The following is a 26,772-nucleotide window of genomic DNA, read 5'->3' on the forward strand; positions in this document are numbered from 1 at the left end:
CCCCCCACATAATAGCACAATTGGTTGGGCGCCCGTAAAACTGCTGCCATTTCATCCAGCGACATTTTGTTTTTACATTTGCTTATTGTATATACAGTGCCTTTCTAATCCAGAGCAACTCACATTAAGTGCTTACAAAAACTTGTCTGAACTACATACTATTACAGTACTCTCAAAGTTCTAATTCTCATCAAATTGTAAAAATAGAGCACACTCTAGTTGAAATATAGGACAACTACAATAAATACACTATTTCATAGTAACCCCCCAAATATTCTTAGGATGTTGGTTAATAAAGCTAGACCACCACGTTCCAGATGTCAGGCAGCAGGTGGTTACTCACTGAGCATGGGCGAGAAGAAGACCTCGGACGGGGGGCTGGTCTTCTTCCACTTATACATTGGGATGGGCTTTCCTGACTTGGACTTGCAGCTCAGTGTGACGTTGCCCTTCAGAACTGGCTTCCCTGACAGAGAGCACTCTGGGACAGCAGGAGGGACTGAGACATAGGAGAGAGGTTAAATAGATAGTTAGTTGACCATTTGTGATGAGATGCTGAGTTACAGTATTTGAATAATAGATTAAATAATGTTTACATTTACATTTACATTTAAGTCATTTAGCAGACGCTCTTATCCAGAGCGACTTTAGGATTTAGGGTAGTGGCAAACTGACAAAGTTTTGTATTAAGATACATGCAGGAACATGTGTGTGCGCATGTACTATATGTGGGTATAACTGCAAGTACAGCACATCTGTAAGTGTGCGTGCACCTGTGTGCACCCCTTCCCCTTTTCCACATTCGTTACGTTACAGCCTTATTCTAAAATGGATTTAAAAATATATATATTTTTAAATCTACACACACACACACACACACACACACGAATCGCAAAGCCACCCAGAAATGTATATACCGGTCAAAATTTGGACACACCTACTCATTCCAACTACTCATTTTCTTTATGCTTTACTATTGTCTACATTGTAGAATAATAGTGAAGACATCAAAACTACGAAATAACACATATGGAATCATGTAGTAACCAATCATGTTGGTAATATATTTTATATTTGAGATACTTAAGTCGCCACCCTTTGCCTTGATGACATCTTTGCACACTCTTGGCATTCTCTCAACCAGCTTCATTAGGTAGTCATCTGGAATGCATTTCAATTAGCAGGTGTGCCTTTTTAAAAGTTGATTTGCGGAATTTCTTTCCTTCTTAATGCGTTTGAGCCAATCAGTTGTGTTGTGACAAGGAAGGGGGTATACAGAAGATAGACCTATTTGGTAAAAGACCAAGTCCATATTATGGCAAGAACAGCTCAAATAAGCAAAGATAAATGACAGTCCATCATTACTTTAAGACATGAAGGTCAGTCGATCAGGAAAATGTCAAGAATTTTGAAAGTTTCTTCAAGTGCAGATGCAAAAAACCATCAAGTGCTATGATGAAACTGTCTCTCATGAGGACCGCCACAGGAAAGGAAGACCCAGAGTTACCTCTGCTGCAGAGGATAAGTTCATTAGAGTTAACAGCCTCAGAAATTGCAGCCCAAATAAATGCTTACCAGTGTACAAGTAACAGACACATCTCAACATCAACTGTTCAGAGGAGACCATGTGAATCAGGCCTACATGGTTGAATTGTTGCAAAGAAACCACTACTAAAGGACACCAATAATAAGAAGAGACTTGCTTGGGCCAAGAAACATGAGCAATGGACATCAGACCGGTGGAAATCTCTCCTTCGGTCTGATGAGTCTAAATTTGAGATTTTTGTTTCCAACCGCCGTTTCTTTGTGAGATGCTAAGTATATTAACAGATATTCTCCTCATGTGTGGTTCCCACTGTGAAACATGGTGAAGGAGGTGTGATGGTGCTTTGCTGGTGACACTGATTTATTTTAGAATTCAAGGCCCACTTGGCTACCATAGCATTCTGCAGCAACACACCATCCCATCTGGTTTGCGCTTAGTGGGACTATCATTTGTTTATCAACAGGACAAAGACCCAAAACACACCACCAGGCTGAGTAAGGGCTATTTGACCAAGGAGGAGAGTTATGGAGTGCTGCATCAGATGACCTGGCCTCCACAATCACCCAACCTCAAACCAATTGAGATGGTTTGGGATAAGATGGACCGCAGAGTGAAGGAAAAGCAGCCAACAAGTGCTTAACATTTGTGAGAACTCCGTGACTGTTGGAAAAGCATAAGCTGGTTGAGAGAATGCAAAGTGTCTGCAAATATATGTTGGTTACTACATGATTCCAAATGTGTTATTTCATAGTTTTGATGTCTTCACTATTATTCTACAATCTACAATTAGTGAAATAAAGAAAAACCATTGACTGAGTAGGTGTGTCCAAAATATTGACTGGTACTGTAATTATTCAGACACTGCTATGAATCTCAAAATTGAGCTCAGGTGCATCCTGTTGATTGGACATGATTTGGAAAGGCACACACCTGTCTATATAAAAGGTCCCACAGTTGACAGTGCATATCAAAGTAAAAACCACACCATGAGGTCAAAAGAATTGTCTGTAGAGCTCCGAGACAGGATTGTGTAGAGGCAACGATCTGGGGAAGGGTACCAATAAAATGTCCCCAAGAACAAAGTGCCCTCCATCATTCTTAAATGAAAGAAGCTTGTAACCACCAAGACTCATCCTACAGCTGGCCGCCCGGCCAAACTGAACAATTGGGGGAGAAGGACCTTGGTCAGGGAAGTGACCAAGAACCCGGTGGTGACTGACAGAGCTCCAGAGTTTCTCTGTGGAGATGGGAGAACTCTCCTGAAGGACAACCATCTCTGCAGCACTCCACCAAATCAGGTCATTATTGTATAGTGGCCAGGCGGAACACACTCCTCAGTAAAAGGTACGACAGCCTGGTTCGAGTTTGACAAAAAAAACACTTAAAATACTCTGACCATGAGAAACAAGATTCTCTGGTCTGATGAAACCAAAATTGAAATTTTTGGCCTGAATTCCAAGCGTCACATCTGGAGGAAGCCTGGCACCATCCCTACGGTGAAGCATGGTGGTGGATGCATCATCTTGAGTGGATGTTTTTCAGTGGCAGGGACAGGGAGACTAGTCAGGATAGAAAGAAAGATGAACGTAGCAAAGTACAGAGGGATCCTTGATGAAGTCCTGAGCACTCTGGTGCAGGTTCTCAGACTGACGTGACGGTTCACCTTCCAACAAGACAACAACCCTAAGCACACAGCCAAGACAATGCAGGAGTGACTTTGGGACAAGTCTCTGAATGTCCTTGAGTGGCCCAGCCCTTTGGCAGCGATTACAGCCACAAGTCTTCATGGGTATGATGCTACAAGCTTGGTACACCTCTATTTGGGGAGTTTTTCGCATTCTTCTCTTACAGAACCTGATCGAACATCTTTGGAGAGACCTGAAAATAGCTGTGCAGCGACGCTCCCCATTCAACCTGACAGAGCTTGAGAGGATGTGCAGAGAAGAATGGGAGAAACTCCCCAAATACAGGTGTGCCAAGCTTGTAGTGTCATAGAGCAGAGATTACAGCCTTGAGTAAGGTGCTTCAACAAAGTACTGAGTGAAGGGTCTGAATACTTAGTGAAATATCACATTTACATATTTAGCAAAAAAGTCCCCCCAAAATGTTTTTGCTATGTCATTATGGGGTATTGTGTGTAGATTGGTGTTTTTATTTAATAATTTTTAGAATAAGGCTGTACCGTAACAAAATGCAGAAAAAGTACAACGGTCTGAATACTTTCAGAATGCACTGTATGTACATGATTGCCTCATTCTACATATACAGCTCTTATAAAGAACACACAGATGGCATGCTGTATGACTACATGAACTACATAAGGGGTCTCCTTGTCCTTACCATTGACGTTGAGGCTAAGTTCACCAGTCAGGCCCTGGGCCCCGGGGATGATGACCTGGCAGAGGTAGCGTCCTGAGTCCGACTCCTGCGTGTTGTTGATGTACAGGGACAGGTTGGCCGAGGGCATGGTGGCCGTGAAGCCCACACGCTCCCCGAACTGGGGGCTGCCAAAACTGATCGAGTCTGGGGTGTACGAGATGATCTGTGTGGGGTTGATGGTGGGGACAAGAGTCATGAAGATTGTTGCAAAGCTCCCTCGGAAATCCTGTCCTTTTAATTTTACACCATCTGCCATTACCAAGATGTTCTCTTAGCTGATGTTATGTTCTTAATAGAGCCATGAAAAGTGCATTGAGTAGGAATATAATTAGAGTACTTTAAAATATGACAAAAATATTAGAAGATAACAAAACCATTCTTTCAAATCATATAGACCTTTATGCAAACAAGTGAAACAGAATTATCCTTTGGAGCTAAGAACTAACAGGCCGATTCAGAGTTAGGATAAGGGTTCTCTGGTTATGTCAGACTACCACCCCATGACTGGGCCTTTAGCCAAAGCAGCTTGCAATCTCAAGGCCAACAACTGCAATCTCCCAATCAACTACTGGTGAATGCTACTGTAGTGGACTTTTTGTGTTTGTTTGATCCCCTTTGGGACTTGGTCCGTCTGTATACTATGGTAGGATAATCTGGAATAAGCAAACATACAGAATATAGGTCATTAGATAACATTGTCTGATTGGGGAACAAGTCAGATGAGACAATTATGGCCCACTGCCCACTTAATTTGTTTTTGTTTTGTCAAGGGTTAAACCGGCCTAATTTTCAGAAATGTTAGATTTTATATTTATGCATTTTCAAGCAAGGGTAAAATACAGTGGATAGATGGAGTGTTAAGCCTTTTATTTGATTCATTTAGGAGGGTTTCCAAAGGAAGAGCTTTGCCAGATTAACAGTATAACAGCAGTCAAACATCCTTCATGATAATAATCCTCCACGTTACAGCCACAGATGGCCAAGCAAGTCAGAATTTCAGTGGAAGCTTTTGAGCAAGAACTGCACAGAACATAAACATATTTTTCTGAATACTCAGACAAATGATGTGAAGTATCACAGAAGTCAGAGTTTAACATTAAAACAAAACCTAACCAATTAGAATACATTCATAATTTCAAGTCGACTGTAAAAAAAGGCAATATTACAGATGTTACATTTTTCCACCAAAAAACCTTTCCATGTACATAGTACTTCTGACAAGGAAGTATGTAACTGGTATGCAGAGCTAATGCAAGTACCATTTATTGTAGACTTAAGTCACAGCAAATATGCCTTTGCCTTAATGTTTGGTGCAAAAGTTCAAGTTACTGTACGCATCTCAAGTGATGACAGCCCTTAAATCGTCAGACGATCAGTATAGATGCTAGAGGCACCACCACACAACAAAACAGATCCTAAAACACACTCACCAGTTGGGTGTTATTGGCCACAAAGTTCCAGAGAACGGTGTTCTTGCCAGTGATGGAGCTGGGGCTGTACCAGGCCTGCAGCACCACTTTCTGACCCTCGATCACTTCCATGGTCCTCTGCGGCATCTGGATCTGGGCCAACACACCTGGAGTTGGGAGAGGGGTACTTTACTTATACTTTGGATATCACTTTTCAACAAAGTTTTATATAAATTATATTATACATACAGTTGAAGTCAGAAGTGTACATACACCTTAGCCAAATACATTTAAACACAGTTTTTCACAATTCCTGACATTAAATCCTAGTAAAAATTCCCTGTCTCAGGTCAGTTAGGATCACCACTACTTCAATAAGGTGAAATGTCAGAATAATAGTAGAGAATGATTTATTTCAGCTTTTATTTCTTTCTTTCATCACATTCCCAGTGGCTCAGATGTTTACATACACTCTTGAGTATTTGGTAGCATTGCCTTTAAATAGTTCAACTTGGGTCAAACGTTTGGGGTAGCCCATTCCTCCTGACAAAGCTGGTGTATCCGAGTCAGGTTTGTAGGCCTCCTTGCTCGCACACGCTTTTCAGTTCTGCACAAATTTTCTATGGGTTTGAGGTCAGGGCTGTGTGATGGCCAGTCCAATACCTTGACTTTGTTGTCCTTAAGCCATTTTTCTACAACTTTGGAAGTATGCTTGGGGACATTGTCTATTTGGTAGAACCATTTGCAACCAAGCTTTAACTTCCTGACTGATGTTGCTTCAATATATCCACAATGTTCTATCCTCATGATGTCATCTATTTTGTGAAGTGCACCAGTCCCTCCTGCAGCAAACCACACTCACAACATGCTCCTCCTGCCACCCCCGTGCTTCACGGTTGGGATGGTGTTCTTCAGCTTGCAAGCCTCCCCCTTTTTCCTCCAAACATAATGATGGTCATTATGGCTAAACTGGTCTGATGAAACAAAAATAGAACTGAGGACATTTCTCCTTGTGCAGTTGCAAACCATAGTCTGGCTTTTTTATGGCGGATTTGGAGCAGTGGCTTCTTCCTTGCTGAGCCACCTTTCAGGTTATGTCGATATAGGACATGTTTTCTCCAACATCTTCACAAGGTCCTTTGCTGTTGTTCTGGGATTGATTTGCACTTTTTGCACCAAAGTATGTTTATCTCTAGGAGAGAGAACGTGTCTCCTTCCCGAGAGGTATGACGGCTGTGTGCTCCCATGGTGTTTATACTTGCGTACTATTGTTTGTACAGATGAACGTGGTACCAACAGGCATTTGGAAATTGCTCCCAAGGATAAACCAGACTTGTGGAGGTCTACCATTTCTTTCTGAGGTCTTGGCTGATTTCTTTAGACTTTCCCATGATGTCAAGCAAAGATGCACTGAGTTTGAAGGTAGGCCTTGAAATACATCCACAGGTACACCTCCAAGTGACTCAAATGATGCCAATTAGCCTATCAAAAGCTTTAAAGCCATGACATCATTTTCTGGAATTTCCCATGCTGTTCAAAGGCACAGTCAACTTAGTGAATGTACATTTCTGACCCACTGGAATTGTGATACAGTGAATTATAAGTGAAATAATCTGTCTGTAAACAATTGTTGGAAAAATGTTTGATGATGTCCTAAACGACTTGCCAAAACTATAGTGTGTCAACAACAAATTTGTGCAGTGGTTGAAAAAAAAAATATATATATAAGCTGGAGAACGTCTTTAAAAGCACCCACCCCCAGAGGAAGTTGCCGGAGATGGATTTTTCATAAGCATTGACTTATTGAAAACCTCCACCAGCCACTCTTTGACTTTGCCCTCTTGTCAAATCCAAAGTTTTGGCATCTTCCATAAATTGCAGCCATGAATCAGCCATAGAAATAGTTAAAAAGAATAAGCTGATGCTCCAGTAATATGGGTAACTATTGAAAGATACAATGTAGAAAAACGCATATCTACAGTACAGTCGTGGCCAAAAGTTGAGAATAACACAAATGTTAATTTTCAGTCTTGTGGTAGCAGAATCAGAATTAGTTAAGTAACATTGATAAATAAGATGTTTTATTTACATAATAATGCTTATGTGAGATATTTGTCATTAGGATGTTTTCTTTTGGATTATACTGTTGGCAGTTTGCAGTTATCCCTTCTCTGCTAGGGCTTAGTCACTAAGGGCCCAGAGAAGGGAGAGGTCAGGCTCGTCTTCATATGTCAATGTATCCGTTAAAGCATGTGATGCTATGAAGAATATCAGAAGGGGAGGAGGACAGAATGGAGGCTTGTCTTCTTATAGGAATGTGTCTAACTATTACATGTCCCCTCTGAGGTTGCCCTTATCTTGATCTAGTACATGACCTAAGAGGCTCACTGTCTTTTCTGATCTTGTCCAGGAGGGAGTGTATTTGAGATGGAAGTATCTAGAATTGACAATTGATATATGCCATTGGATGATGTAATGGTTTGGTACTATGTTGTACCAAGAACGAGGTATGAACTTCGTTTAGGAGACCAAACTGAACAATTATTTATAGCTAATGCTATCTGGCTATGGGATACTCCTCTCTCAAGTAAAGTCTTCCTTTGTAATGTTCCTAAGATCTGTTATTTGTCATGTGAGTTGAGAGGGGTGTGTCTTGGCTATAAATGATACTAAGAACTGTTTTGTAAGCACTCAGAGAATTCATTTATAGACACTGAATTGATCTGAGAGTCACAGGGCTATGGTGAAGCTCATATATAATTAAAGATGGACTTAACTGAGTTGTGTGTGGTTTGCTCTCTCAATGTTTAGTAATACAGGACATTTCCACGCCAGTCTTCTGCCTCAGTTTGTATGATCGCAATTTGCATATACTCCAGAATGTTATGAAGAGTGATCAGATGAATTGCAATTATTTGCAAAGCCCCTATTTGCCATGCAAATGAACTGAATGAAATAAATCCTCTGCATTTCAGCCCTGCCACAAAAGGACCAGCTGACATGTCAGTGATTCTCTCATTAACACAGGTGTGAGTGTTGACGAGGACAAGGCTGGAGATCCCGCTGTCATGCTGATTGAGTTTGAATAACAGACTGGAAGCTTCAAAAGGAGGGTGGTGCTTGGAATAATTGTTCTTCCTCTGTCAAACATGGTTACCTGCAAGGACACTTGCCATCATCATTGCTTTGCACATAAAGGGCTTCACAGGTAAGGATATTGCTGCCAGTAAGATTGATTTAGGTGCAATCATTTATCGGATCATCAAGAACTTCAAGGAGAGTGGTTCAATTGTTGTGAAGAAGGCTTTAGGGCGCCCAAGAAAGTCCGGCAAGCGCCAGGACCGTCTCCAAAAGTTGATTCAGCTGCAGGATCGGAGAACCACTAGTACAGAGCTTGTTCAGGAATGGCAGCAGGCAGGTGTGAGTGCATCTGCACGCACAGTGAGGCGAAGACTTTTGGAGGATGGCCTGGTGTCAAGAAGAGCAGCAAAGAAGCCACTTCTCTCCAGGAAAAACATCAGGGACAGACTGATATTCTGAAAAAGGTACAGGGATTGGATTGCTGAGGACAGGGGTAAAGTCATTTTCTTTGATGTATCCCCTTTCTGAATGTTTGGGCATCCGGAAAAAAGCTTGTCCGGGGAATACAATGTTAGCGCTACCATCAGTCCTGTGTCCTGCCAACAGTAAAGCATCCTAAGACCATTCATGTGTGGGGTTGCTTCTCAGCAAAGGGAGTGGGCTCACTCACAATTTTGCCTAAGAACACAGCAATAAATAAAGAATGGTACCAACACATCCTCCGAGAGCAACTTCTCCCAACCATCCAGGAACAGTGACGAACTATGCCTTTTCCAGCATGATGGAGCACCTTGCCATAAGGCAAAGGTGATAACTAAGTGGCTAGGGGAACAAAACATCGATATTTTGGGTCCATGGCTAGGAAACTCCCCAGACCTCAATCCTATTGAGAACGTGTGGTCAATGTTCAAGAGGGGGTGGGCTGCCATGTGACCCAGAAGTGAATTGACAGCATGCCAGGGCGGATTGCAGAGGTCTTGAAAAATAAGTGTCAACACTGCAAATACTGACTCTTTGCATCAACTTCATGTAATTGTCAAGAAAAGCCTTTGCCACTTATGAACTGATTGTAATTATAGTTCAGTATTCCATAGTAACATCTGACAAAAATATCTGAAGCAGAAAACTTTGTGGAAATTAATATGTGACATTCTCAAAACTTTTTGCCACAACTGTAAATGGACACGTGCATCCTTTGGTAGGTAGGCTGCTGGCAGGCTGAGGTACAGCAGTGCCAAGTCAGCCTGTGCTCATGGTTTTCGCAGGGGAAGTGAAAAGATTGGCTTCAATGACTTTGCTCATGATCATTAACACTGCAAATTACATGCAACTACAAGTTCCTTGAATTTCCTTCACAGGTGCATTTCATTATCTGAAGACACTTCTAACATTACACAAATCAAAGCAGTGTAGCAAAACTTTAGTGGTCAAAACCATTCATCTTGGGGCGACGGGGAAGCGGGTCTGCAAAATGCTATCATGTTACAATTATACTCTTAATACAGACTAGCTAAAAAATTGTGAAAATGGTCAAATTATCCAATGGATTATCTGATCAAGATGATCCTAACTGTTAGAGACCAATTTCTATTTTGCCCTGTATATCAAAAGTGTTGGAAAAACTAGTCAATAATCAACTGATTGGTTTTCTTGATGTCAATAGTATTCTCTCTGGTATGCAATCTGGTTTCCACTCAGGTTATGGATGTGTCACTGCATAGTCCTAAATGATGTCACCATTGCCCTTGATTCTAAGCAATGTTGTGCTGCTATTTTTATTGACTTGGCCAAAGCTTTTGATACGGTAGACCATTCCATTCTTGTGGGCCGGCTAAGGAGTATTGGTATCAGAGGTCTTTGGCCTGGTTTTCTAACCCTCTCTCTCCCTCTCTCTCTCAAAGAGTGCAGTGTATAAAGTCCTTACATCTGCTGCCTCAGCCACTGCCATGTCACCAAGGGAGTACCCCAAGGCTCAAATCCTAGGCCCCACGCTCTTCTCAATTTACATCAACATAGCTCAGGCAGTAGGAAGCTCTCAACCATTTATATGCAGATGATACAGTATTATACACAGCTGGCCCCTCTCCGGATTTTGTGTTAAACACTCTAGAACAAAGCTTTCTTAATGTCCAACAAGTTTCTCTGCCCTTAACCTTGTTCTGAACACCTCCAAAACAAAGGTCATGTGGTTTGAAAAGAAGAATGCCCCTCTCTCCACAGGTGCGATTACTACTTCTGAGGGTTTAGAACTTGAGGTAGTCACCTCATACAAGTACTTATGAGTATGGCTAGATGGTACACTGTCGTTCTCTCAGTACATATCAAATCTGCAGGCTAAGGATCAATCTAGATTTGGTTTCCTCTACTGTAATCGCTCCTCTTTTGCCCCAGCTGCCAAACTAACCCTGATTCAGATGACAATCCTACCCATGCTAGATTATGGAGAAGTAATTTATAGATTGACAGATAACGGTGCTCTCGAGTAGCTAGATGTTCTTTACCATTCGGCCATCAGATTTGCCACCAATACTCCTTATAGGACACATCACTGTGACCCACTGGTTGATGCTTATTTATAAAACCCTCTTAGGCCTCACTTCCTATCTGAGACCTACTGCAGCCCTCATCCTCCCCATACAAGCACACACATCCATGGATCACTCCTCATTTCAGTTCGCTGCAGCTAGTGACTGGAACGAGCTGCAAAAAAACTAACCGGACAGTTCTCCATCTCTTCATTCAAAGACTCAATCATGGACATTCTTACTGACAGTTGTGGCTGCTTTGCGTGATGTATTGTGGTCTCAACTTTCTTGCCCTTGTGCTGTTGTCTGTGTCCAATAATGTTTGTACCATGTTGTGCTGCTGCCATGTTGTTGTCATGCGTTTCTAAAATGCTGTGTTGTCATGTGTTGCTGACATGCTGTTGTCGTCTTCGGTCTCTCGTCGTGATGTGCGTTTATCCTATATTTTCAAAATCTTATCTCAGCCCCTCATCCCCGCAGGAGGCCTTTTGGTAGGCCATCATTGTAAATAAGAATTTGTTCTCAACTCACTTGCCTAGTTAAATAAAATAAAAATACAATTTACTGGTTAAAAAAAGGAGCTACAAAAACAAGTTTACCCCCACCATTTTAATTTGCTCAATTGCTCAAGTGTCAACAAGGCTGTTTGGCTCATCTCACTCAGTCACAAAGAGGAATAACTTTGTAGCTGTTTTTGATTAATAAACAAAACCATGCTGGTGGGTGCTAACATTCAAAAGAAACACAGCCCTGAAACAAAATATAAGCTGAAAATAATTTGTATGTCATATCATAGGAAAAGACACCACATTCATATGGATTTGCACAAAGTGGGCAGTTCAGATTAGTCACTTCAAGCCCAAATATCATACTTTGACAAAAACAATGACGTATTGACTTAAATTGTCGTGCAACATCATAAGTAAGCTCTGGCCATCATCGTTCAGCTTGAAGGCTAGTAGATTTCTACTGGTGCAGGTGATTATGGAAACTGTCTGAGTGTGGTTGTGACTATCAGGCTGCCTTAATCAAAAACAGTTGGAATCAGTGTAACACTTGTCACCCTTCAAGAAATTATCCTCCGACTTCATTCTCAAATACTGTAAAAAAGAAAAAAAAAGACCATGCTTAGTAAGCCAACACAGGGAATTAATTTGCAAACTAAATACTTACTCTTTCACTCCCAGAGCTATTGGAACCAATGATAAATCAGTCTTGCCAACAACAGTTCATTGCCACAACCACTTTGCGCACAATACATAACACCATAAACAATTGTTCCTACCAACCAAAGACGGGAAGATATCCAAACAGGCAAGTACTTTTCTTCATTACTCTTCATCACCTCAAGCTCTTCATTACCACAAACACAGTGCTAGATGGTTACTTGGTCCCAATAAGTCACAGCGACTGACACACAGAGCCCCCCAAAAAATACATCTTATGATGTCATTGAAGCAGAGGGGTAGAAATGGACTCCAGACAGCAATCCAGTTGAAAGTGGATCAACTGTAAAATAAAATTTAAAAAATCTTGTGAATGAAAAATAAATCAAATGGATGAATCTCTACCCGTCTGTTTTGCCAGCTTGGTCACTTAATGGGTCAGTCAGGTTTGTCCATGGTCCACTCAGGGCACTCCCCACCCACCCACACTATCCACTCAGGCACTTCTATTCCCTTCTTTATCCACAGCTAATCGTCTTTACCATTATTATTCTGTTCTATTGAGCTTCGGGAATTACAAACCTCATGGCATAAAGCAATATAGCTAGCATAGGATCTTAACCTCTTACATTCCAGATTTGGAGGCAGCCGAGTGGAGGGATTTCTTACAGAGCAGTTTACTAGACATTGAGAATAGTGGTAGCTATATGCAGTGGTGGATATACTGTATTATGCTCTCCTGGCAATTCTCTGAATTCAGAGAGTTAAATCACAATGTTTAATCGCTAAAGTGGATATGTGGCTAGCAGTCTCAAAATTCCTGGAACGTTCAATAAATTATTATATATAAATGATTTATATATATTTTTTTAATCCGTTATTTTACCAGGTAAATTGACTGAGAACACGTTCTTATTTACAGCAACAGCCTTGGGGGTCCAAATCCCCAAATCCCGGTTGGGTTGGAGGATTAGTGGAATCAGGAGGGAATAAGCAAAAAGTCTGGAATCCTCCAAGCAGGTTTTCTGGAAAACCAGGGAATTTATTGGAAGTTCCAGGATTTTTGCAGCCCTACTCAAAGTCTCCAGCTGGTTTAGGTTATACAAGTTATGTTGCTTTATGTTAAGGGATAATCAACGAGGGGCTATGCGTTCTGTGGAAAATAATGAATTACATTATTAAAGAGATTACTATTTTTCAGAGAATGCATACAGCCCTGAGTTGATTGTCCCTTTCATACCATGGCTAAAATGTATCACATTTGCCACTAGAAATGTATTTATTTGCAGGTAGAAATGTGTTCAACATCTACAGAAGTAGCTAGCAAGTTTCTAGATAGCTACAGTAGTTGCCTTGGTAACCAAACAGACTCACTAGTTTAGCTAACCAAACTTTCAGCTTGCTATTATGAAAGTCGAATTCAACAATGCCAATAACGGTTTTAAATTCAACTTTTGCTTTCAAAAGCAGATCAAACATGTAAGAATTAATTAACGTCATTGAATTCTACCGTGCTGACATGCTGTGCGTTACAGGGAATTATACAACAGGTGGGTCTAATCCTGAACGCTGATTGGTTATAGCGCATTCCAGCCAGTGTCTATTCCACAAGTTACCACCGGCTAAATCTACAACGTTAAAATGTCTATTTAATCTGTTCCACCAGACTGCGCAATCCACTGTCTCATCAGCCCAGCCAGGCAATTTATAAACTTGATCTTCACTATAAAAAGCATCTAGACATTCTCACATTTCTTTGAGACTAACATTTAGTTTTCAACAGCAAAGATTTGTATAAACCTTGCTGTCTGTCTCTCCGACATTTGCAACATTGTCTTAATATTCAAATTCGATCTCTGGCTGTCCCATAGGTGGTAGCGTAGCCTAGTGGGTAGAGCATTGGACAAGTAACCGAAAGGTTGCAAGTTCGAATCCCCAAGCTGTACACATCTGTCGTTCTGCCGCTGAACAAGGCAGTTAACCCACTGTTCCTAGGCCATCATTGAAAATAAGAATGTTCTTAACCGACTTGCCTGGTTAAATAAAAATAAATAAAAAATAGTGATGAACATGTCGGGAGTCGGGATGAGAGACAGGCATGAAGCTTTTCTCAGCCAGTCGAAATCATGAATCAGCATCATTTTTATGGATATCAATAGAAAAAAAACAGGCAAAACGACACTAAGTGAAGCTAGTTTTCAGTCTTTCCAGCTTCAGCTTGAAGCAATTGTGATAGCTGTGTTGTTGGTTAGCTCATCTGAACAACAGTGTCCTGATGAGAGAGAGCACATTTTCTATGACAGGTGAAATCGCACATCATTAGCTCATTGTTATGGATGTATCCATATAAATGTGTACTAGAAAACTGCTCAAGCAAATGCAGGCACTGTTTGACGTGACAATAAGTTAGCTGTAGTCAGCTAGCTAGCAAGCAAGGGATAAGAATGTTGATAGCCAGTATGCCAATAGAACATTTAGAACGAACTACTGGGCCGCATCTCTGGCAACTGAAGCGATAGAACAAACGACCAGCTGGCTTGGGTAGCAACCATAGATGTGTGTCAGGACTATATCTTGTGGAAGGATGAAATAGTATGAATAAATTAATCAAAATAACTTTGAATTAAAATATGTAAATTATTATTTGAATATGTTGGTAACACGTTGTATAAAAGTGATAATGGCCTCGAAGCCGGTGTCGACTTAGTCTCGGGCCTAACAACACCTGTAACAATACAGATGAAGTTGGGAGTTTACATATACAGTGGGGAGAACAAGTATTTGATAAGCTGCAAAATCGGCAGTGTTTGCTACTTACAAAGCATGTAGAGGTCTGTAATTTTTTTATCATAGGTACACTTCAACCGTGAGAGACGGAATCTAAAACAAAAATCCAGAAAATCCCATTGTATGATTTTTAAGTAATTCAGTTGCATTTTATTGCATGTCATAAGTAAGAATTCCGGCTCTCACAGACCTGTTAGTTTTTCTTAAAGAAGCACTCCTGTTCTCCACTCATTACCTGTATTAACTGTACCTGTTTGAACTCGTTACCTGTATAAAAGACACCTGTCCACACACTCAATCAAACAGACTCCAACCTCTCCACAATGGCCAAGACCAGAGAGCTGTGTAAGGACATCAGGGATAAAATTGAAGACCTGCACAAGGCTGGGATGGGCTACAGGACAATAGGCAAACAGCTTGGTGAGAAGGCAACAACTGTTGGTGCAATTATTAGAAAATGGAAGATGTTCAAGATGACGGTCAATCCCCCTCGGTCTTTGGCTCCATGAAAGATCTCAATGATCATGAGGAAGGTGAGGGATCAGCCCAGAACTCTACACGGCAGGACCTGGTCAATGACCTGAAGAGAGCTGGGACCACAGTCTCAAAGAAAACCATTCGTAACACACTAAGGCGTCATGGATTAAAATCCTGCAGCGCATGCAAGGTCCCCATGCTCAAGCTAGCACATGTCCAGGCCCGTCTGAAGTTTGCCAATGACCATCTGGATGATCCAGAGGAGGAATGGAAGGAGGTTGTGGTCTGATGAGACAAAAATAGAGCTTTTTGGTCTAAACTCCACTCGCCGTGTTTGGAGGAAGAAGACCCCAAGAACACCATCCCAACCGTGAAGCATGGAGGTGGAAACATCATTCTTTGGGGATGCTTTTCTGCAAAGGGGACAGGACGACTGCACCGTATTGGAGGGGAGGATGGATGGGCCCATGTATCGCGAGATCTTGGCCAAGAGCAAGAGCATTGATGATGGGTCGTGGCTGGGTCTTCCAGCATGACAACGACCCGAAACACACAGCCAGGGCAACTAAGGAGTGGCTCTGTAAAAAGCATCTCAAGGTCCTGGAGTGGCCTAGCCAGTCTCCAGACCTGAACCCAATAGAAAATCTTTGGAGGGAGCTGAAAGTCCGTATTGCCCAGCGACAGCCCCGAAACCTGAAGGATCTCGAGAAGGTCTGTATGGAGTAGTGGGCCAAAATCCCTGCTGCAGTGTGTGCAAACCTGGTCAAGAACTACAGGAAACGTATGATCTCTGTAATTGCAAACAAAAGGTTTCTGTACAGAGAGATTATTTAACTTATATCTCACTGCATCACAATTCCAGTGGGTCAGAAGTTTACATACACTAAGTTGACTGTGCCTTTAAAAAGCACGGAAAATTCCAGAAAATTATGTCATGGCTTTAGACGCTTCTGATAGGCCAATTGACATAATTTTAGTCAATTGGAGGTGTAGCTGTGGATGTATTTCAAGGCCTACCTTCAAAATCAGTGCATCTTTACTTGACATCATGGGAAAATCAAAAGAAATCCAAGACCTCAGAAAAAAAATGGTAGACCTCCACAAGTCTGGTTCATCCTTGGGAGCAATTTCGGTCTCCTAGAGATGAACGTACTTTGGTGTGAAAAGTGCAAATCAATCCCAGAACAACAGCAAAAGACCATGTGAAGATTCTGAAGGAAACAGGTACAAAGTATCTATATCCACAAAGGCCGCTCAGCAAGGAAGAAGCCACTGCTCCAAAACCTCCATTAAAAAGCCAGACTACTGTTTGCAACTGCATATGGGGACAAAGATCGTACTTCTTGGAGAAATGTTCTCTGGTCTGATGAAACAAAAATAGAACTGTTTGGCCATAATGACCATTGTTATGTTTGGAGGAAAATGGGGGAGGCTTGCAAGCAATAGAACACCATCCCAACTGTGAAGCATGGGTTGTGGCAGCATCATGTTGTGGGAGTGCTTTGCTGCAGGAGGGACTGGTGCACTTCACAAAATAGATGACATCATGAGGCAGGAAAATAATGTGGATATATTGAAGCAACAGCTCAAGACATCAGTCAGGAAGTTAAAGCTTGTTTGCAAATGGGTCTATGCAATGACCCCAAGCATACTTCCAAAGTTGTGGCAAAATGGCTTAAGGACAACAAAGTCAAGGTATTGGAGTGGTCATCACAAAGCCCTGACCTCAATCCAATAGAAAATGTGTGGGCAGAACTGGAAAAAACATTTGTGAGTAAGGAGGCTGACAAATCTGACTCAGTTACACCAGCTCTGTCAGTAAGAATGGGCCAAAATTCTCCCTACTTATTGTGGGACGCTTGTAGAAGGCTACCCAAAATGTTTGACCCAAGTTTAACAATTTAAAGGCAATGCTACCAAACACTAATTGAGTGTATGTAAACTTCTGACCTACTGGAAATGTGATGAAATAAATAAAACCTGAAATAAATCTCTACTATTATTCTGACATTTCACATTCTTATAATAAAGTGGTGGTCCGAACTGACACAAGACAGGGAATTTTTACTCGCATTAAATGTCAGGAATTGTGAAAAACTGAGTTTAAATGTATTTGGCTAAGGTGTAAGTAAACTTCCAACTTCAATTGTACACTGCTCAAAAAAATAAAGGGAACACTTAAACAACACAATGTAACTCCAAGTCAATCACACTTCTGTGAAATCAAACTGTCCACTTTGGAAGCAACACTGATTGACAATAAATTTCACATGCTGTTGTGCAAATGGAATAGACAACAGGTGGAAATTATAGGCAATGAGCAAGACACACCCAATAAAGGAGTGGTTCTGCAGGAGGTGACCACAGACCACTTCTCAGTTCCTATGCTTCCTGGCTGATGTTTTGGTCACCTTTGAATGCTGGCGGTGCTTTCACTCTCGTGGTAGCGTGAGACAGAGTCTACAACCCACACAAGTGGCTCAGGTAGTGCAGCTCATCCAGGATGGCACATCAATGCGAGCTGTGGCAAGAAGGTTTGCTGTGTCTGTCAGCGTAGTGTCCAGAGCATGGAGGCGCTACCAGGAGACAGGCCAGTACATCAGGAGACATGGAGGAGGCCGTAGGAGGGCAACAACCCAGCAGCAGGACCGCTACCGCCGCCTTTGTGCAAGGAGGAGCAGGAGAAGCACTGCCAGAGCCCTGCAAAATGACCTCCAGCAGGCCACAAATGTGCATGTGTCTGCTCAAACTGTCAGAAACAGACTCCATGAGGGTGGTATGAGGGCTTGACGTCCACAGGTGGGGGTTGTGCTTACAGCCCAACACCGTGCCGGACGTTTGGCATTTGCCAGAGAACACCAAGATTGGCAAATTCACCACTGGCGCCCTGTGCTCTTCACAGATGAAAGCAGGTTCACACAGAGCACATGTAACAGACGTGACAGTCTGGAGACGCCGTGGAGAACATTCTGCTGCCTGCAACATCCTCCAGCATGACCGGTTTGGCGGTGGGTCAGTCATGGTATGGGTGGCATTTCTTTGGGGGGCTGCACAGCCCTCCATGTGCTTGCCAGAGGTAGCCTGACTGCCATTAGGTACAGAGATGAGATCCTCAGACCCCTTGTGAGACCATATGCTGGTGCGGTTGGCCCTGGGTTCCTCCTAATGCAAGACAATGCTAGACCTCATGTGGCTGGAGTGTCTCAGCAGTTCCTGCAAAAGGAAGGCATTGATGCTATGGACTGGCCCGCCCGTTCCCCAGACCTGAATCCAATTGAGCACATCTGGGACATCATGTCTCGCTCCATCCACCAACGCCATGTTGCACCACAGACTGTCCAGGAGTTGGCGGATGCTTTAGTCCAGGTCTGGGAGGAGATCCCGCAGGAGACCATCCGCCACCTCAGGAGCATGCCCAGGCGTTGTAGGGAGGTCATACAGGCACGTGGAGGCCACACACACACTACTGAGCCTCATTTTGACTTGTTTTAAGGACATTACATCAGCCTGTAGTGTGGTCTTCCACTTTAATTTTGAGTGTGACTCCAAATCCAGACCTCCATGGGTTGATAAATTTGATTTCCATTGATCATTTGTGTGATTTTGTTGTCAGCACATGCAACTATGTAAAGAAAAAAGTATTTAATAAGAATATTTCATTCATTCAGATATAGGATGTGTTATTTTAGTGTTCCCTTTATTTTTTTTGAGCAGTGTATATCTTCCAAACACCAGCTTCTCGGGCATTATCACTTAAATAATGCATGCTATAAAATGCCCTTCAAGCCAATCAGAGACAAGTATTAAACCATGCCATGGTATGAAGTCATGTTGCTCTGATTTCCTGTATGGGTCAGTAATAATAATAATAATAATAATAATGTGCTGAAATAATCACATTTATATCAGATGGAAGAGATGCCCTTCAATGTCATTTGTTGTTTCTTTTGGGTAATCATGTAATATCCTTGTCTTTCAATAAAATTACATTTCCAATTTTAAAGAGCTGTGTGTAATCTTCCTTCATCTCTCAATCCAGTCCATCACTGCATGCTGTGTGTTTGTGATTGCGTGCATTTTGCGTCTGCTAGTGTGTATAACTATCACATGGGAATGTGTAAGCTTGTCAGGGTGCGTCTGTGGAGTGTCCATGTCATATGAAATGTGACGTGTGTATAGGTCTTGTCTGATGTTCCATGTTCCCACTCCCAAATTATTTAAATAATTTTGTTATTTTAGCCCTACTCTAAATTATTTGCCCAGTGTTATCAGAACACATGAGGATACCAGTAGGTTAATTTCTGGTGTTATTTGGATTATTCATTAGAATAAACACCTAACCGTAATCTCACAAACATGCATTCACACAAGCATACATTCACAACTGCACACACACACAAATTTTTAAAAGAAGCCATCTTTCAGATAACTGACATGATCAAAATACCTTAAACACCTTGAAGGGTTAGTTGTTGTAAGATGCACAATCACCCAAGCAGGACCCGATCACCATCTAACCTAATGTAGCAGGCATAAAAGAAACACCTGAGCGGAGTTCCCAAATCTAGTTTTCACCGGAAAAGGAAGCTTGGTTGAAAATGGCTGTATCCCTAAAAACCGGATGCATCCGGTTGTTGGCAAAGCCGCTAAGGATGTCATCACCCCAGTCCACTGCCTGTTCTGATTGAGTGGATATTTACTCAATAAAAACTGCAATGTGTCCAAATAACCAGGTGGGGGAAGCAGATAACCAGCACCTGCCACTGAGCACCAATGAGCTGAAACAGTGATAGAAGATCAGTACCTTCATGCAAATATAATTTGAATCTCTATTCCACAGTAGTAGAGTTTAACATACCCATCACTGGTAATCTTCCTGGGTTCATATACAAACACAATACAACCAGGGATGTAGTGGTAAAAACATAGGTGAATAAACCCTGAGCACCATGGGTATAAAGGTGTGTAGGTAATGCAAAAGAACATGAATGTACAGTAGCATAATAGGTAATAATAATAGCATAATTACAGAGTTCCCTCCAGAAACAATAAAGGGTCTTAGAATGTATAGGATTAATACAGAGAATCCTTTAAAAACAACCCATTCACTAACGATAACGCTAAACGTTCATTGCTCTCACAAACAAAATGCATCAAGGGTTGAACTGTGAGAAGCAAAGGCGCTCTCTGAGTGGAGTCAGTGTGTTAACATTCATGATTACAGGGTGTATGTGTGTTTAATGCATGTTTACTATAATTAGTAGAGCTGACAGTCTAATGAATGCCATTTGCCTCTTGTGAGGCGGTGTGTGTGTCTCCTCTGAGTCATTAGGCAACAAGCTCCCCTCTCCGCTCTCATCCCTCCATCCTTGCTAAGACGCCTCAGTAAGGGGGGAATAAACCAGCAGAGGGATGTGCAAAGGGGGGGAAGCGGAGTCTACAGCGGCCCGCTGTCATTAAGTAGAGAAGCTCTCCTCCGTCCCTTTTTTAAGTCACATCTCTCCCCTCAGGTAGCCTCTCTCGCTCCCTACCCCAACAAGGGTCTTAGCTGGCCTAATGTCTTTCTTTTTTGAGACAAATCTACCCCCACCCCACCACTGCTGCTGTACCTTCACACAGGTGATGTTGGGGGTAGGGCTCCTGGCCTTAGAAACTACAGGTTCGGAAGCCAGTGTGCGTGTGTCTGCATGTGCTGGTCTATGACACAGTGTAAGGCGAGCTGCAGGGTAAGGCGAGCTGCTTGGCAGTGATAATGATGAAAGCTGAGAGGTCCTGCTACTTGCTGCTGCTTAGACAGAGACTGGAGTCCGGTGTCAGACACCCAGCGGGGTGCATTCTCTGACAAAACTACTGTATCTAACACACCATTCTTCTAATTTACTACAAGCTTTCACTCTTCACATTACTGCTACCTTGGTCTTATTCAAGATGTAGCAAAACATAAATGAAAACGTGTCTTATTGGATAAGTTCGAGTAGTATCTTTGTTTCAGCAATTTTCTACCATGTGGTGTATATGGAATACGACCTTGTTAGCTTATAAAACAGTAAGCATTGGATGTATTTTAAAATGCCCCAACTGGATGTAATAAACGGAGGATAGTAAAATTGGAGGATAGTAAATCAGAAAGAAAATGAAAACAAGAGAGAAACCGGAATAAAGCGAGAGACAGGGAAAGAGAGACAGAGGATAGTAAAATCAGAGTGACAGGTGAGGATAAGGCGAAGTTGAGAGGCTCACCAGACGAAAGATTAAGAACAATCTTGATCGTCAATGGATACTCAACTGCCTGCATATCCTCTTGAGATTTCAGTACATTTTTCTCCAACAACGTTCTTGTTGAGAAACTATAGCCTTTTTGACCAAGGATGACTTTTTGGACTTGAATGCCAGAACATTCAAGATATAAAAAGGTAAATAAATAAAAATACCTATATTTTGCTTTCCCCACCTTGAGACCTACACATCCTCAACACTGAAAGAAATGTACAGTGAGATTGAAATAATTTAAAAGCTTACAAACAGGGTTGTCAAACTGTTTTCAAATAAAAGGTATGTTTTTATCCTTAATCGTCAATTATCTAAAAACGCTTAAAAGCCTATGTTTTTTCATATTCACATATGTTGAAGCTTAGACCTTATTTCACATTTTAGGTTTTTGTGTTGTGACTGCAATCAGTTGAGACAGAACATGCTCTTGAATACAGGGTGGGTGTCACGTTTTGGCTGATAAATGTACTAAAATGAAAACGTCAACAATCAAATGGTTCCACAAAGATGGTTGGAAGTCCACATAGAGAATGTTGACTTGAATGGAAATGTTTTAAATTATACTATCAATCATCGAAATATATAGAACAGACATTACCATTAAGTTGACATTCAACGGTGGGTGGACCAGAAGCCTTCTTTGTGGTAGTAATTAGAAGTTAAAATGTCAATTCAAATGTCAAAGGTGTATCAGCTAAATTGCAGTAGTCTGAAGGGATAGGTCAATTCTATGAATTATATTTCTATGATTGAAATGACACCCACCCTGTATTCAAGAGCATGCTATGTCTCAACCAATGGTGGGCACAACACAAACAACTCAGATGATGTAAAATAGGGTCTAAGCTACAACATTTGTGAAAATGACAAAAAAATGGAGTTGATTGTGTTTCGCTAATTGAAAAGGTATTATCATTTTTATACATAAACATTTTCTTTCTCAAGAAATGTAAAAAAAATAAGTGTCCGTTTTGAAATTATATCAAACTCAACCACTTATCTTTTTCAGTGATGAAGAAATGGATGTCTCATGGTATGGTTGGGTATTTAAAAAAATGGGTCAACTTTGAACACCTCCGTCTCCTGAATGTTTTGTGGCTTTCTGACCATTTCTTCCATGGGCAAGTACGGCATATATATAAAGTTTTGTTTAAATCAAAAGGGATGCTGTCAAAAAGTCATTGAATTCATATTGGTTACTCATCTGTGCTCGAAGTTCTTTAATCCACTCACATTCCTAGATGGATTGGATTATAATATTCAATCTCGTCAGTTATGACGCAATATCAGCCAGTGCGGATGAAAAAAAATGATTTACGCGAAATGTGATATGACGCGTGTGTGAGGAGGGAAGTAACATTAGAGTCTGACTTAACAAATCATCATTTCAGCTCCTTGTGGCTGCGAGGGGTTATCATCATCATCCATCTCTACACAGACAGTCTGGGTAATTAGTATGAATCGAGCACTTGCAGTTACAGAGGCTTACAGTAGTACTGTAGTAGATACAGTTGAAGTCGGAAGTTTACATACACCTTAGCCAAATACATTTAAGCTCAGTTTCACAATTCCTGACATTTAATCCAAGTAAAGATTCCCTGTGTTAGGTCAGTTAGGATCACCACTTTATTTTAAGGATGTGAAATGTCAGAATAATAGTAGAGAGAATGATTTATTTCAGCTTTTATTTCTTTCATTACATTCCCAGGGGGACATAAGTTTACATACACTCAATTAGTATTTGGTAGCATTATCTTTAAATTGTTTAACATGGGTCAAATGTTTCAGGTAGCCTTCCACAAGCTTCCCACAATAAATTGGGTGAATTTTGGCCCATTCCACCTGACAGAGCTGGTGTAACTGAGTCCAGTTTGTATGCCTCCTGTGTGTGAACATGCTTTTCTATAGCATTGAGTTTTCATTGCAGGTCATTGATGTCAGGGCTTTATGATTCCCACTCCAATACTATAATTTTCCATCCTCATGATGCCATCTATTTTGTGAAGTGCACCAGTCCCTCCTGCAGCAAAGCACCACCACAACATGATGCTGCCACCTCCGTGCTTCATGGTTGGGATGGTGTTCTTCCGCTTGCAAGCCTCCCCCTTTTTCCTCCAAACATGACGATGGTCATTATGGCCAAACTGGTCTGATGTAATAAAAATAGAACTGAGGACATTTCTCCATGTGCAGTTGCAAACCGTAGTCTGGCTTTTTTATGGCAGTTTTGGAGCAGTGGCTTCTTCCTTGCTGAGCGGCCTTTCAGGTTATGTTGATATAGGACTCATTTTACTGTGGATATAGATAGATACTTTTGTACCCGTTTCCTCCAGCATCTTCACAAGGTCCTTTACTGTTGTTCTGGGATTGATTTGCACTTTTCACACCAAAGTACGTTAATCTCTAGGAGAGAGAAAGTGTCTCCTTCCTGAGCGGTATGACGGCTGCGGTCCCATAGTGTTTATACTTGCGTACTATTGTTTGTACAGATGAACGTGGTACCGGCAGGCATTTGGAAATTGCTCCCAAGGATGAACCAGACGTGGAGGTCTACAATTGATTTATTTTGATTTTTCCATGATGTCAAGAAAAGAGGCACTGAGTTTGAAGGTAGGCCTTGAAATACATCCACAGGTACATCTCCAATTGAGTCAAATGATATAAATTAGCCAAACGGAAGCTTCAAAATCCATGACATCATTTTCTGGAATTTTCCATGCTGTTTAAAAGGCACAGTCAACTTAGTGTATGTAAACTTCTGACCCACTGGAATTCTGATACAGTGAATTAGAAGTGAAATAATCTGACTGTAAACAATTGTTGGAAAAACTACTTGTGTCATGCACAAAGTCAATGTCCTAATTGACTTGCCACAACTATAGTTTTTTTTAAAGAAATTTGTGGAGTGGTTGAAAAATGAGTTTTAATTACTCGTTAATTACTTGTAACTTGGGACTTCAGGTACTGAGACGTGTATGGGTTAGGCTACACACAAATGGTAAACATTTTCAAGGGCAGTGTATACTTTCTACAGTTACATGGGATGAGGGTGCATGTGTGTGTGTCTGTGTAGTACTTGTGTCCAGTGATGACATGAATTGGTAATGTGAGAGAACCTGCATTTGTCCAGTGTCAGAGCTCGAGGGTCTTGAGTGGGTTTAAGTGCGGGCAAACCTGTCCTATTGTGTGTCAATGAGAGGTTTGTGAGCAATTCCCAATTATCATGGAGAAAAAGCACTAAACAGGTTCCAGGGAAAAGTCACCCAGTCACACCGGGGTCATATTTATTAGGCACCAAACAGAAGGAAATTGACAGAAAAGGGTGTGTGTGTGATGGTGGGCGATTGTGAGTGTGCAGGAGGACACTCCGATCCCGGTGGCATACTGAGCCTGTCTGCTCCCTTCAGGACCGCAGAGTGCGTCTGTGTGTAGCTCATGTAAGCATGCCTAATTTACAGGAAGGGCTGTAGCTAGGCCCGGTTTACTCCCTCCCAAATCCTACCAGTAGATAAAGCTGTAGTTAGCTCTTTGATGGTTGGTTTATATGTGCTGGTTTATATAGCATCCCTTCAAGCTAAAAGCTAAAGCTAAGTGAAGGGAGGCACCCATTTCACTTCCTCGCCCACCTCAACAGCTCAAAGTTAAGAGAGGGAGTCACATTGTAGGAATGTCCCATCCATGTCTGTAAGATGGATGATAACTTCCTTCAGTTATTTTAGAGCCTGTAAGGAATATGAAAGCCCTAAGTGCTAGTGTTTGATGAGAAGAAATGTACTTTCAAAAGATCTCATCTTACTCTGGTCATCACGATTACAAAATGTCCCCAATTGCAGGGGAATATCGATAGAAATCAAAGCAAAAGATGAATGCACATCAGATAGGGAAAAAAGGGGGATAGAGTCAAAGTACTTAAATCTTCTGAAGACAATTCAATGCGCTACAAAGACAGGCACATTGACGATGGGCGTAGTATAGCAATTTCCAATTATCATGGAGAAAAAGCACGAAACAGGCTCCAGGGAAAAGTCACCCAGTCACAACGGGGTCATATTTATTAGGCACCAAACAGAAGGAAATTGACAGAAAAGGGGAGGGGCTACCTGGACCTGTCCAATAAGAAATATGAATTTTCTTCTTTCATTGCATGCCCTAATGACTATGCCCCAGATAGTGCTTTGATTTCCACACCGTGATACTCTAAGGGCTGAACCATAAAACTCACTGGCACCAAAACATTATCTGAACATACTGTCTGAGCAACTTTGTGGTACGGTCTACATTTTTATCAGAATCAGGGAATCCAAGCAAAGATTAATGGCACAAGGACTGACAGACGGGTGGAGTGATGGAATTTTGGGGTGATGCTAAACCATGCAGAAGTGAGCAGCAGCAATCAATCTACAGTAGCCTGTCCAAACACTTTACTCTGACTCACGCCACCTCATCAACCAAGTGTGAGATGACTGGAATTTGAGCCACACAGACACAGCTCTCGGCAACAGAAATTGAAGACTTGCTCATCATCTGATAAGCCTCTGTCGTTCCCAGCCCCGTCTTCCAGTATAATAAAAAGAAACAGCGGACTTGAGAAAAACGTGCCGGCCCTATCTCGCCGAAACAGTTTCTCCTCCTGCTCCCCCCTTGGCTCATCTATATAGCCTCGAGAGAGAGAGAAGAAAAAAAACATTTCAGTTTAATTGCAGGGGTGAGGACATTGTGTGTGTGCTTCTTGCATGTGTCTGCTAGTGTGTGTACAAATGTAATTGTGTTTGTGCGTAGTGTGAGAGTGTGTCTACATTTAAGTGCGGGTGTGTGGGTGTACACTTCAGTGTGACTATGTGCGTGTGTTCATGCCGGCGTGTGTTCGTAGTGTGTATGTGTATCGGGCCTGGGCCTTGGTGGTGATGTGCGGGACTGATAAAGACCGAGAAAGGCTGAGCCTGGAGGAGCTTGGAGCACAGAGACGTTGAGATTAATTGAAGCGGTAATGACAGCTTTGAGTTGGATCTGATTGGGGTGGTCTTTAGGGGGACTGACAGTGAGACAGAGTATTACTAAGCGCTTATAATGATGTGTATTGGCGGAGGGCAATCAAGAATAGACTACCGAAGCATAAGGGTCTTCTTATAGAG

General features: G+C 41.8%; 1 protein-coding gene across 1 annotated transcript in view; it reads right to left on the reverse strand.

Moving 5' to 3' along the window:
- The window catches only part of LOC135548725 (endothelial cell-selective adhesion molecule-like), a 66,976-nt gene that overhangs the window by 9,856 nt on the left and 30,348 nt on the right, over positions 1 to 26,772 (reverse strand). Inside the window, exons 2-4 of the mRNA XM_064978590.1 lie at positions 5,356 to 5,501; positions 3,887 to 4,088; positions 344 to 499 (exon numbers count right to left, since the gene is read on the reverse strand). Of these exons, the coding sequence (XP_064834662.1) occupies positions 344 to 499; positions 3,887 to 4,088; positions 5,356 to 5,501 (504 nt within the window). The remainder of the gene's footprint in view (positions 1 to 343; positions 500 to 3,886; positions 4,089 to 5,355; positions 5,502 to 26,772) is intronic.

This window comes from Oncorhynchus masou, chromosome 11 (genome assembly GCF_036934945.1).
Source record: "Oncorhynchus masou masou isolate Uvic2021 chromosome 11, UVic_Omas_1.1, whole genome shotgun sequence".
In the NCBI taxonomy this organism is placed as follows: domain Eukaryota; kingdom Metazoa; phylum Chordata; class Actinopteri; order Salmoniformes; family Salmonidae; genus Oncorhynchus; species Oncorhynchus masou.